The sequence below is a fragment of the Pinus tabuliformis genome, chromosome 8, assembly GCF_031772625.1.
Source record: "Pinus tabuliformis cultivar Carrire ecotype Pingquan chromosome 8, CPIR1, whole genome shotgun sequence".
Classification (NCBI taxonomy): Eukaryota; Viridiplantae; Streptophyta; class Pinopsida; order Pinales; family Pinaceae; genus Pinus; species Pinus tabuliformis.
Window position 1 is genome coordinate 1,167,733,030 of NC_142294.1, and position 14,949 is coordinate 1,167,747,978.

General features: G+C 34.9%; 1 protein-coding gene across 1 annotated transcript; it reads left to right on the forward strand.

Moving 5' to 3' along the window:
• The first annotated feature begins 12,094 nt into the window (after nucleotides 1–12,094).
• On the forward strand, nucleotides 12,095–14,672 carry CCP2 (ubiquitin-fold modifier). Its single transcript, XM_089373442.1, has 5 exons — nucleotides 12,095–12,342; nucleotides 12,518–12,580; nucleotides 12,752–12,849; nucleotides 14,112–14,144; nucleotides 14,446–14,672. Coding segments are annotated over exons 1-5 (264 nt in total). The 5' UTR covers nucleotides 12,095–12,340; the 3' UTR covers nucleotides 14,514–14,672.
• Nucleotides 14,673–14,949: the final 277 nt, after the last annotated feature.

Consider the following 14,949-nt stretch of genomic DNA (forward strand, 5'->3'; position numbering starts at 1 on the left):
ACCTCTAAGCAAGTACTAAGATGAAAATTTTGTGACCCCATCTCCTTGAGGGTATCTAGGAGGTTGGGTCTATTATAGGTGGTATCAAAGTAGAGTTTGGATACCAAATTGCTATGGGATAAGACTTATCTTAGAAAGATACTAACGACATGGATGTGTTGTGAAATGAAGTGAGATTGGAAAATAATCCACTAACTCAACATAGAAGAGAGATAATAGGGAATTTTAGTGAAGCTTAAAAAATAAGAGCTCGATTCAAACATTAGACTACTATGGGATAATATATTATAACAAAGGAATTTTTTAGCTTAGTTAAGAGGATTGAAGAATAACATTGTGTGTCATGCTTTAGGAGTAAGGACTCAGAGAAAATTCCAAGCATAAGGACTAGATGGGATAGAGTAAGACAGTGGAGTCAATATGACCTAAGTTCTAGACTTAAGAAAGAGTAATGGACATATCTTGAGGGCTAGGAATGTTCAAATGATAAATGGATGGGTCTTCTTGATGAATACTAGAATTGTGAATTGAAAATTTTCAAGTATGAGAGTTGCTTGGGATACATGCCAAATCCTATGAGATTAAGATCCTTCAATAGATGGATTGATTTGCAATTGGGGTGAAGTTGTAGATGGTGCTTCCTTTGATGTCATAAAGTTTGAGGAATTTCTAAACCTAAAGGGTTGATGTATAACAGTTGACCTAGATGCTTAGAAGGATGGGGACCTTATTGAAGGGTGAACCCTATCCTTGCTCTTACTTAAGAGACCAAAGCTTGGATTTTAAGGAACCTTTCCTAGATTACAAGATGGTTGTGTTGGAAATTAAGACATTTTACCTCGAGGTGAAAAGAGAGCAATTGGAACATAGTTTAATGACGCAAGTAGTGATATAGATGATGTAGAATATATCTAACATGATTTGGATGTAACATATAGAAAGGACTATGAATGCATGAGAACAAGTGAGCTTCCTACTATTATAAGCTTAATAAGGGAACTCAAACAAAGCTAGTAAATAAATAATCTAGGATCCAAGAAAATAACCTGCATAAATCTAAGATTTCAGAATGTTGTAAATTTTGTTGTGATGAACTATTCTAGTGGAATACCCATGACACTTTATAGATCACTTTATGTCTAGAACATATCATGACCATCAAAGTACATAACTAAAAATGCACACTGAAACACACTTATACCTAAATATACATCAAACCAAGTTGATCTTAACTAACTCCCTTAAGTGTCTAAATATCCCAACAATTCATTCACCAACTTTAGAAGAGATAGAGAGGATTACTAAACACTTACAAATGTATGACAAAGTAGAAGAAAAAAACATGTTAAATGGGTTTCAGAACTTTAATGCTCGGGAGAAAGAGTTGTAGAGGAAGAAAAAATATCGCAACTATTACTATCACAACGCGAAGTGGGTATGTGGTCTATATACTATAAGGGTATACTTCTATGTTTTTGTTCTAATTTCAATTTTAATATTTAAAATTTTCAACTTCAAGGGAGGCTACACTTTGACTCTAGAACTGTTAATGAACACATCTCTATTGGTACTAGAACACAAGGAAGTATAAATTTAGGGTTTTTCTATTGATATTATCACACACACACACACATAACATGTTCTATATATGCCAACCTCAATTTATAGATGAAGGGACAATGGACACACACACACACACACACATAACATGTTCTATATATACCAACCTCAATTTATAGATGAAGGGACAATGGAGCACAAAATATTTCTTGGCTATGAGTGTCTTGGTTGCACCATGGATCTTGAGTTGGTCAAGCAAAATGTACACCTGGCCTCAATTTTATGTTCTTGTTTGAGACCTTGATAGCTAAAACTCCATTAAGAACATGAGAATCTCGTGCACTATGAACATAGGAAAGAGTAGATCACCCTGCCAACCTAGTTTCCCAAGGTTACAATGTTAAATGGGGTAGGAAACATGTTATTAAAATAGCCCTAGCACACAAACTAAGGCAAGACAAGGAGGACCGTGTAGCTCCTCTCAAGCAAGATTTCATGAAGCCACTCAATCCAACATTAGTAACAAGTCCATTTACCTCCATATTGGTTTATTATGCTTCATTTTTTATTTTGGGTTTGATTGATGATTGGTTCTGTTTGCAATAGGGAAAAAGACTAAATATGCACATTTTAATTTTTCTCTTTCTTATGTGTTTTTGGATGCCTAGATATGGAGATCAACAATACATGCAATATATTTGACAATACATGGTTTATAATATATATATATATATATATATATATATATATATACTTGACTACTAGTTCACAAAGCAATGATATATTGTAACAAAATGAAAAGAAACAAAAATTTTGTAGTGGAGAAGCTTATGCATTTCAACGTGATAATGAGTTTCAAGGGCTAGTACCTTTACTTGCCCAGAATGCTACGTCCTTGAAATTAAAGTTCACTCCTTGCATCATCAACTACAATTAAAGGTAAAGTCCATGAATACTTGAATTTGCTTAAAATTAGGACTTTGACTATCTTCTATTTATAATTGATCTAATTGTCAATAGTTCTACTCTAATCCTAGAGCTAGTTAGTATAGGAATAAGGCTTATGTTGGTTTAGTTGGTTTTAGTTTTAGGTATGTTCTAGCTCTAGCTCCTAGCTTCCTATGCTATAAAGTTGGACTACGATGTTTGAGATGGAGATGATTAGGGATAGTAATGGGAGGTATATAGTTCGTGAGGAGGTTGTAAGCCTAGACAAAAGAATAATGGAGGTTCTATCTCCTACACAGTCTCCATTGCAACATTGTTAGAGCAATGTTAGAGTTCGATTGACTGCAGTGTTAGAGCTTGCCAAAATGACCCCTTTTTTTCTTTAATTCATTAGTTAATTCTAACAATTGTGAAAAAGAAAATTGAATACACTAGGGGAATAAAAAGTCACATGACATAGCTCTAAGCCAATCGAAAATTTGATTCTAAAATTTTTGTAAGTGGAAATAATAAATTTGTTATTAAAAAAATCGAGTTAATATTATATTTCATAAAAATTTTGGACATGGTTGCAAATATACATGAATTAATACGTCGTCAATGTAGTTTTACTATGTGACCAAAAAATATATTTCCTAGAGGAGGAAAAGAATAATAATATATTTTACTACTTTTACAATAAAATAAAAATACAATTAAAAAGTTTTTATTATTATTTAATACGTTAAAAATGGATGATGCTATAAAATATTTTCAAAATAATGTTTAAAGTTCATGTACCATGTGCATCTTAAGAGAAAATGTTTTCTAGCTTTTACTTTGTTCAACTTATGAATTTCATATATTTATTTTTTCCATGATGTTTTATGTTTGGATTATCTCCTTGTTTCATTATGAAATTGGTGAGAATGTGCTTTCTTTCATAATATTTGTTTTCTTTTAAAAATTAACAACTTTGATTTCTCAATTTAGATTAAACAATTCTTTATAATAAACCCAAATTTCTTCAACTTTTATTTTATATATATATATATATATATAGTTGTAATAACACTATTAATAGTGTTGAAACTCTGAACAACATCCTCCTCTAGTATCCTCCAATCCAAGAAGTATCATTTCTTCTCCACCCTCTCATAAGGTTTAAGCGACTTTTACTTATATTTGATGTCACAATAAGAAGCCCCTTTCTCTCTTCATATTATTTGGTGTATACTTATATAGATTGTTCTCGATCATAACCTTATTATCAATGGGTGGAAGACTAACCTTTGAAAATGAAGATAGGTTTAGGTATATTGTTTTTAATTTTAATATCGTTTATTATTTAAAATATTATTGGTTTTGCTTGATGTTCCTTCAAACTTGTCTAAAAACATTATATCACCAAACTTCACAACCATTAAAAACCATTACAATAACAAGCATGAAAAATAAGAAACCTTAGTTTTCTTCCTATAACTAATTTCCAATATCTTTATAATTGTTCTCAAGACCCAAAGAAAAATTTCCAACCTCCACTAATCCTTCTTTCAACACTACAATTCTAATCAATATTGATGACCATGTAAGTCAATTCCAAAATACTTATATGAAGAAACTTCTTTCAAGCTATTATAATTATAGATAAAATTAGGGTAAGTGAGAATATATATATATATATATATATATATATATATATATATATATATATATATATAGCTAAACCCACAAAGTTTTAAAATGACAACCTTCACACAAGAAATGCCTTAACAATACACTTTATCACTAACAATTCTATGCCACATGAGCCTTTTAGAATTTTATGTTTCTTTCCAAAGTTAGTCGGTTTTTTTTGTTAAAACCATAGAGAAGGAAGATGACTAAAGTCTATTCCAATATACAATATAAAAAAACTCATTTCAAATTATTGTAATCACAAAAAAAAAAATAGGGTAAATGCCATTTTATTTTTATTTTATTAGTGTTCATAGACATTTTAGAATTACTAAACAAATCTTTAAAATCATAGGTTGCTTTTTAAAGTTAGATGGATTTTTGGCTAAGAAGAAAATGCCATCTCCTCTATAAAGAAGGAGGATAAAGACTTCTTGCTAAAAAAATAATATCATGTAATAAGTAGAAAAAGATGTCGATAACTAACCTTGCTAGATTAATTCCTATTACCCCAATTTATTTATACAACTCTCTAATATATCTATATAAATATGATAATATATTTAATAAAGTTAAGCTAGAGTACACTATTGGATTACTCAAACTCTTTTGACTAATAAAGTATTAATATATCTATATAAATATGATAATATATTTAATAAAGTTAAGCTAGAGTACACTATTGGATTACTCAAACTCTTTTTGAATAATAAGGTATTATAGAAAGGATCTCATTTTCTACGAAAATCATTATGCACTTGGTTTAATGCATTAAACAGTTTATGTGTGCAAACACATATTCATAAGGATAAATAAGGATAAATAGATTGATAAAACTTATGAATCTTCATAGGGAATATCACAAAGTTGACTAGCCTTTTTGTAAGCCTCCATTTAATGTCTAGAATACAGTGATATAGGAAGCTATAATTTTACACATTTTTTCGAGGATTTTGATCGATTTACAACTAGGAAAAATATTTAGGGACATCCTCTCGCCATGCATGAACATTGGATCATGGAAATCTAATTATCAGTAAAATTTCTATCAAATTCTTATTATATTTGTGACCCAAAAGAATACTCTTTTTCTGCAAGATTAGTTTACTATAAATATTGCCACCCCACTTTATCCACCAACGAACCACACCCATTGTTGATAGCGTATCACCACTCCCACTTTACCCAAACAACTTATTTTAATATATTTTATAGTTATCAACAAAATTAGGCTAACTAACATGCCTAAATTAATGATCGTTATATTTATTTTATTAGCGCTCATAGACATTCTAGAGCAAGCACACAAATGTTTTAGAATCTTATTTTTCCTTTTAAAGATAGAAAAATTCTAGTTAAAATAAACATCTCATCTCCATAGAGGAGGATGTTGACTTCTTGCGAAAGAACAATGTTGTTTGTGTAGATAAAGACGATGATAAATATCGTGCTAGATTAGTGCCTAAACACCTATTTCCTCTAAGCAAACTTTTATTTTTTCTCTATAAATAGAATAATATATTTAATGAAATATAGTTAAGGAATAACATTCAACCATTCATACCTTTTTTGACCCAGAAAGTATTATTCAAGGATCTCTTTTTGTTTACCAAAATCATCTTATACTAGGTCCAATGCAATAAACAACTTATTTATGAATGTTTCAAAGATCCAGGTAAATTAACAATTAGACAAAATGTTTAAGAACATCATCCTGAAAAAAAATTGGTCCTTTGCCCCACCATGGATTTAATCAAGCTATGGATGAACAATTTTTTTATTTTTATTTCTACTACACATCCACCCAACCAAAGGAGAAGAATGACTTATTGCTCAATAAACAATGCCATTTATGTAGAGAAAGATAATGATGGCTATTGTCTTACACACCCTGCTTCCTCTAAGAAAACCTTTAATTTGTTTGTATAAATATGATAATATATTTAATAAAGTAAAATTAGAGAATAATGTTCAACCATTCAAACTCTTTTTGACTAAGAAAGTATTATTAGGATCTATTTTTTTAAGGATCTTTGTTTTAACCAGAATAATCTTGTATGAGTCAAATGCAATAAACAACTTGTTTTCGCAAACACGACTCATAAGAGAGAGCTACGATAAAGGAATTTTATAAAGTTGACTAATCTTGTAACAAACATCTCTTTGATAACTAAAATATAATAACATAGAAAATTAGAATTTCAATTACTTTTTTAGAAATATAAGTTAATTCACAATGGTATAAAACATCTAAAAACACCATCCAAAAAACTAGCCATTACCCCAATAAATTTAGGTCAAATTACAAATAATCAATCTAACCTTTTCTTTCTCTTAACTATACACTTTACCAAGAGATTAACTATACATTTTACCTTAGACATTACGTTATGAGCTTTATATATACAAAATAACTACACAATACCACTATTTTCACCCTCATAGAATCACACATGTGATAAAGCATGATACTTATTTCCATCCACTTATATTCAGATCCCATGAAATTGTGCTAACAATCATACATCTAGTAAAACATAGGTTTATTAACAACCATACACCTACTTAAGTTCTACTTTGAAGGCAACATTCTGGACGAAGTTGCGGATTACAAATACCTCGGAATTGACTTCAACAAAAATCTAAGCTGGAATGGTTGTAGAAAGAAAAGAACTTTGGAGGGTTGGAAATCATTTTATGCTTTTCAAAATAGGTGTAGAGAGGCAGAGTTATGGGACTGGAAGACCACTCAAACTCTTTTTGGGCTTCTAGTGATTCCAATGATTCTCTATGGTTGTGAACTATGGGCTAGCAATACCTCCGACATGCAGTGGAGACAAATGTTGAAAAGTGTGCAACAAGAAATGCTTGTTGAGAATGCAACAAGATGATGGAGCTTAGTGAAAAGAGTCGCCTTCACTAAGTGGGCCCGCAGGCAAATTATGGCGCAAGTTCTATTTTTGATCATAGTGTGGGTGACCACAGTATGAGTGATCACAGTGTGGATGATCACAGTGTGGGTGACCACAATGTGAGTGATCACAGTGTGAGTGATCAAAGTCTATTTTTAGACTGGCTGTCAAAAATAGAAAAGTCAAATATTATTGTCTCATAATAATATTTGGACTATAAACTTGATCTTATTCTCTTGGAGCACTTCAGGATGAGCTACGGATGTGGTACATGCAGATCCCAGAGGGAAATACGTGGTTACCTATGGGATGACTAATATTTGCGTGCAGGACTTCAGTTAGAACTCAAGTGAGTTGAGTTTAGTGGACTGGAGGTGCAGTTGATGGAGTTGTGTTCAGTTTAGCTTTGTTAAACTGGTTGTATTTAGTCTAACTAGCAAATAGACTAAAGATGAGTTGGGTGAATTAGTTATTAATTAATTCACAAGTTATTAACTCATAATGCAACTATAGAATACATCAGTTAACTCAGTTGCATGTCAGTGCATGTTCAGTTCAGCAGGGACAGGTGTTCGAGGATCAGATTGCTATCAGTTGTGACTATAGTTGTGCATGATGATTTGCACAATCAGAGGGATTGAGTATGCCAATGAATTGGCCAATATCAAGAATTGTAGCTTGTGCTCACATCCAACAGAGTGTGAGTGATTATTTGCAGGTCAAATACGAGTTTGGTAAGCCATTCTCATCAGTTCTTGAGCAGGTATTGAGTTGGAGAGGCAGGCAAGTAGTGGAATAGATTTGGAGATCAGATCTGAGCTGTATTGTGTGTAACAGGTGGAGCTGGTACTGGATTGCTTGTGATAAGCATTGTAATTTGTAATGTTACATGATTCAATCAATATAATATACAAATAGTTGGGGTTTTTAGCGAGATGCTTTCCCCGGGATACATACTGTGTTAATGAGTTTGATTGATGCTTCTATGTGCGCCTGTGAATGTTTCTGCTTCTATAAATTGATGATCAACGTAGAGGAGGTTATGTATTATGCATGTTCCGCTTATAAGTGTATAATCAGGATAATCTTTGTGAATATGTGTCATATTATTCAAAATTTCTACATGGTATCAGAGCTGCTTGATTTGTAGAAGAGATTTTTACAGGATATCAAGCGAGGATTGATCATCAGATCTATTATTCAGGAAGTGTTTACATTTTATTTCTTCAGGCAGAGTCTGTAATCGGGCCAGGTAGCCTCTGGATTCATCCTTCTTTTGGAAGGTGAGATATCCGGTAAAAGCCCATACAGTCGATCTTTGTACGAGAAATACTTTGTTCTCACGAATTCTAGATCAGAAGCGGTTGAGTTTTGAGTTGGTGGAATTCGAATTTAATTCCAAAGCAAGAGATAAAACTCAGAAACATTCAGTGTGAGAATGGAGACAGTATGCCCAGATAACTCACGAAGTTCATCCAATGCCGGGATGAGCTGGGAAGTGTGGGGGTGACTGTTGGATGAGGATGGTGAGTCTAGCACTCCTTGACCTTCCTAAGAGTTGGAATAGCTACCAAGATTCGGTGAATGGAAGGGAGAAACTGCCAAATTGGGAAGGACTATGGTCGGATTTGATGCAGGAGGTGATTAGACGGAGCACCAGAGACAGTTCTTCATCTATGCATGATGAGGAGAACTGTGCTTTAGCGAGTAAGGCGAGGAAGGGGAAGGAGAAGGTTTCTCTTTTCGAATCTAGTTCTTCCAGTGATGGGAAGAAGGTTGACAAGTCGAAGGTGAAATGCTTTTGTTGTCATGAGATTGGTTCACGGGTCAAGAACCTGTATGCTCTTGAGGTTCAAGATGCATGCAAAGCCTTGAGCAACGAGGCAACTGATGGAGACTTGGTGGTTGAGAGGGAGCGTATATTACCTCTCAACATGCATAGCCAGAAGAAGTCTCAGACGATTGTGGAGGAGCCACGATTGGTGGAGCAGCTTCAGGAGGTTGTGGAGCAGCTACAACAAGGGACGCTGAGAGGAGATCGAGTAGAGACATCTACTCATGCAGAGACCTTTAGTAGGGGGAAACTTCGAGCCAGGTGGGCTGAGGGATCGCATGCAGCCATACCTCCAGGTAGGAGGTGGGGTGATGTGGATTGATTGTCCCAAGGAGGAGGGGCAGGATCCTTGAGGTACCCAACCTCTTGGATGAGACCTTGCTACGGGAGCCCCAAATGTGTAGTAGCAGGAACTGACTGATTGGGTAGAGACAGATGTGGATGGAGCAGTAGAGAGAGCGACAGTGCAGGGAATCCCAGGACAGCGCATAGCTAGCAGGCTGCAACAATGCGAGAGGCACAAGTGTTTTGCACAGTGCTAGGTGGCACAGAGAGGTGTGCAATGGTGCGAGATGCATGGAGATGTTGCAGTAGCGCAGATGTCAGAGAGGGAGCACTTGTCAGCAGCAGGTAGAGCTTCAGCATCAGAGGATGTTTCTAGCCCAACAGGGAGGTCAGTTGGGAGGTGCAGTGTGGATGCAATGCTGGGAGATAGAACCAGCAGCAGCACGGATGCAGTCAGAGATCAAAGTGACAGAGGCTAGAGCAGTCAGATACTGAAGAGCACAGAGATGCAGAGTCTTCAGTCGACAGAGGCAATAGCAGTCAAAGACTTTGATGACAGAGCAAGTGGACCGGCCAGATGTGTTGCATGGAGAACATTCCAGAGTTTCAGGATCGGGTTTGAGAGGAAGCCTTTCTTGTTGAGAGGGAGTGTTGAAAAGTGTGCAACAAGAAATGCTTGTTGAGAATGCAACAAGATGATGGAGCTTAGTGAAAAGAGTCGCCTTCACTAAGTGGGCCCGCAGGCAAATTATGGTGCAAGTTCTATTTTTGATCACAGTGTGGGTGACCACAGTATGAGTGATCACAGTGTGGATGATCACAGTGTGGGTGACCACAATGTGAGTGATCACAGTGTGAGTGATCAAAGTCTATTTTTAGACTGGCTATAAAAAATAGAAAAGTCAAATATTATTGTCTCATAATAATATTTGGACTATAAACTTGATCTTATTCTCTTGGAGCACTTCAGGATGAGCTACGGATGTGGTACATGCAGATCCCAGAGGGAAATACGTGGTTACCTATGGGATGACTAATATTTGCATGCATGACTTCAGTTAGAACTCAAGTGAGTTGAGTTTAGTGGACTGGAGGTGCAGTTGATGGAGTTGTGTTCAGTTTAGCTTTGTTAAACTGGTTGTATTTAGTCTAATTGGCAAATAGACTAGAGATGAGTTGGTGAATTAGTTATTAATTAATTCACAAGTTATTAACTCATAATGCAACTATAGAATACATCAGTTAACTTAGTTACATGTCAGTGCATGTTCAGTTCAACAGGGACAGGTGTTAGAGGATCAGATTGCTATCAGTTGTGACTATAGCTGTGCATGATGATTTGCACAATCAGAGGGATTGAGTATGCCAATGAATTGGCCAATATCAAGAATTGTAGCTTGTGCTCACGTCCAACAGAGTGTGAGTGATTATTTGCAGGTCAAATACGAGTTTGGTAAGCCATTCTCATCAGTTCTTGAGCAGGTATTGAGCTGGAGAGGCAGGCAAGCAATGGAATAGATTTGGAGATCAGATCTGAGCTGTATTGTGTGTAACAGGTGGAGCTGGTACTGGATTGGTTGTGATAAGCATTGTACTTTGTAATGTTACATGATTCAATCAATATAATATACAGATAGTTGGGGTTTTTAGCGAGATGCTTTCCCCGGGATACATATTGTGTTAATGAGTTTGATTGATGCTTCTATGTGCGCCTGTGAATGTTTCTGCTTCTATAAATTGATGATCGACGTAGAGGAGGTTATGTATTATGCATGTTCCGCTTATAAGTGTATAATCAGGATAATCTCTGTGAATATGTGTCATATTATTCAAAATTTCTACAACAAATTGAAAAAATTCAGAAGCGTTTGATTACAAACAAATTTAAGATTAAAAGTGCAGTTCCTTATGATATCTTGTTAAGTGAAACAGGGACTGCTCCTATTGAAGCAATTGCTATGGTGCGAGTCATAAGGTATTTAAAAAAAATTAAGCAAATGGAAGAGGGTAGATGGCCTAAGGTTGTCTTTAATGATAGATTGTGCAAGAGCAAAAAAACTTGGATGCAGCAAAATAACAAATGGTTTAGTAAATGGGGTATATGCTTGAATGCGTGTCCCATAAACAACAAAGAGATAAAATCTTTTGTTATGGAAAAGTTCCACAAACGTACTTGAGATAAGGAGCTAGGAAGAAAGAAAAATTACCATATTAAAGTGTTTAATCCCACTTATAATCATCAACCAAAAGCATACATAAAGGCCAATATCTCTTGGAGAGCCAAAATTCTTATTGCTCAGTTAAGGACTAATTCTCATAAACTCCATTGTGAAACAGGGCACTGGAAAAGGCCAAAGGAAGTGTGGGAGGAAAGGGTATGCATTTTTTGTTCTTCTGGAAAAGTGGAAATAGAAAAACATTTCATTTTAGAATGTGAGGCCTTCAAAGACAACATGAAAAGTTATACAGATACGTTGGCAGCTAGCTTTTGGGATGATCTATTTAACGAGGGGTTTGTCGAGAAGCTGGGAGCATTTATTGTGAAGCTTCACAGAAAAAGGCGAATACATCAAGGAGATGAAGAAACAATCTGTCCCATAAACTATCTTTAGCCTCCTAGACATTAAAATAATTTCTTTCTTTTTCCTTTCTAAAAAAACATAAATTTATTACTCTACCAAATAACCTTAAAAACCAAACAACCTTAAAAACTTCCCGTCGGAAACTTGTGGATATAAACTCCATCGTATAACCCTTTCTGAGCAAGAACAATATTATTACACATTCAACCACCATATTATTACATATATTCAACCAACCACCGAACCACATTTCATTCCATAATAAATTAAGGTTGTTATTCTTGAGGTCCCTTACGCACCTCGTGAACTTCATTAAAATCAATCATTCATTCACACTCTACGGGTTATGATAGCGAATTCATTCACACTCTACGGGTTATGAGAGCGAGAGGTCCTCCATATAAAACACGGAGGGTAAGGTCTGGATTTTATTGTCTGGCGAGCTTTTTCATCCGGAGGGATTTATTGGCCTGTGTTGTGCTGAGGGTTTGGATTAACTATTTAGGCAGGCGGTCACAATTTCTGTGGAGACATCAATCAATTCTTCAACGAACTGTAAAACAATGTAAGTTTCGTGGTTCCCTCTCCAATTGAATTATTTTAACACCGTTATGTTCTGTTCTATCTTACGTGGGCGATTGTGACCATGATTTGCTGTTTATCCACATTTTTTGATATGACATAGAAGGAAAATTATTGGGTTGGGTGGATTAAATATGATGTTTGTATTGAATTTGCAGGTCTGGAGGAAAGGTTTCATTCAAGATCACTTTGACCTCTGATCCCAAACTACCCTTCAAAGTGTAAGTTGCAGAGATGGACAAACTGACTTTTTTTATTGGTGATCCAGTTTTGGTCTCCAACAATTCATGTAAATAATGAAATGAAGTTTATTGTTATTTTCCTTGGGGATAATTGCCAGCATATCAATATCAATCAATGATTTGGGTGCCCTGTGATTTGGAATTTTCCAGATTTAATGTACCCGAGGAAGCCCCCTTCACTGCAGTACTGAAGTTCGCAGCAGAGGAATTTAAAGTACCTCCTCAAACTAGCGCTATCATCACCAATGGTAAGTTCTCAAATGTATTTTTGATGTGAGATCCCTTTAGATCCTAAAGGGTTTGGTTTGAAAGCAAAATTCTCGTAGTTATGCTTTTGAATGCTTGCACTTTTGTGTGTGTTCACACCTAGGATCGATCTGTTCATGGAAGTAAGTTTTTGGTGCCTAGTAAAATCAATGCTTCTTTTCACCTTTTCGAGAAACTAGGACCCTTAATTGAATATAATTCAATCTGTTCACATTTATTTTTCATGCTATGTAAAATTTCTATGAATGCAATCGCATTTTTAGCTATGTATCTCTACTGATTAGTGATCCTGACTCCTCCTGAAAGGGTTAATAAGTTGGGTCGATCTTGCAAAGAGTAACTCAACAGTTGCCAAATGGTGGTTGCAATTTCAATTTGGTGGAATTATACCACACGAGCATTTTTTTTCCATGGCAAACAAAGGCCATTTAAACCTTTTACCTTTGGTCGCATTCTAAGGAGACCAATCTATTTTGGCTTAGGTTTTCTTAAATTACTGAAATTGGATACTGTAGTTTGCCTTAGTAATGGTATTTACTGATAACCCAATATTTTTATCATTTCTGTTGATTATATTGATTTTGTTTAAACTTTAAAGATGATTTGAACAGGTTTATTTTGAAAAGAACTCAGCTTATTTGTAAATTGTTTTGCAGTTTTTCCTAGAACAATACTTTAATTCTACCCATTTTGTATTCCGTTTTTTGTTTTTTTCTAAATATGGTTGATATGCATCATACTGCCTGCACAAAAGCACAGTGGCCAGTTGAAATTCATAACAGGAATGCAGGGTAATTTTACCTTATTTATCCTATTTTGTTTTGAAATAGAAAACACTTTGAGTACAATTTGCTTAAGCTCTACCGGGGCAAGGTGCAAATTCAAGGCTTGTATATTTTGGGAGGGTCTCAAAATGAAATGGCCATCAAGTTCACCTTGAGGACTTTGGCTTTTTGCTTCTTTCTTTTTTCTTCCCTGTTTCCCTTCATTTTTTTGAAACTAAATCTTGGCACGTTGTCAAGATATGAAATACTAAATAATACATTATATTTTGAAGTGGAAATGTTGTGGTTTCTAAAGCCTCTTTTCTCTACCTTTCCTTCCCTAGAACGTGCAAAATTGACAGCATGACTGGCATGTGATCTTTTGGTTCTGTTGATATGTGATAACAAAGCACATATAACTCTGTTATATTCTAATGCGTTGATTTTTGTTGTAACTATGTTGCCTATGTTTTTTGCAGATGGTGTAGGAATCAATCCACAGCAGAGTGCAGGTTTGCCCCTTTTCACTTTTCTCTCCGATCTCATATTTCGGCTCTAATTCATTGTGGTTTGTGTGATTTTCATTCATCCTCTCACAACGGCATTTTAAAATGAGAGAATGTTGATGGAAACAACACTTGGGAAGTGAAGAAATTGGCAACCTGCATACTAGCATAATTTGCAAATTTTGTTTGCTTCAGTTATTTTTTGTTTTTTCATGATTGTTACTTCTACATGAAGATACATGTATATCCTTGTTCTCTTAGTGTTTTTATGGACGCCAATTCCTGATAATTTTCCTGCCCTTTGCAGGCAATGTTTTTCTCAAGCATGGTTCTGAGTTACGTCTCATTCCTCGAGATCGAGTAGGAGGCCTCTAGGATTTTATTATACTAAACTACACTCGTAAGAAGTCTGCATCCTGGAAGAACACCAAATGACACTGCTAGCTAATATGCATGTTTCATAGATCTCTTTTTGGATGCTTTTACACAATTGATGCAAAAATTGGATGTGAGAATAAAGGTGATCTTCCCTTATCTGTTTGATTTTATACAAGGTTAATGTTCATTGAATTCCTCTGCTAGACTGGTCATTTGAACATAAAATTAGAGCAACTCTAAGTGGAAATATCAAAGAATGTGGCCTGCATGCAAGTTTAGCCAATACAATCGACTGCTCCCTTCAGATGAAAGCAATTTTGATTTTAAAATTCAATGGCAGGCTGAAACAATAAAATATGTCTAATAATATGGTCACCTATCAGGTTGTGTGAAAGATGGCAAGTAATGTTATTTGAATCTCTAATTGTCCAAA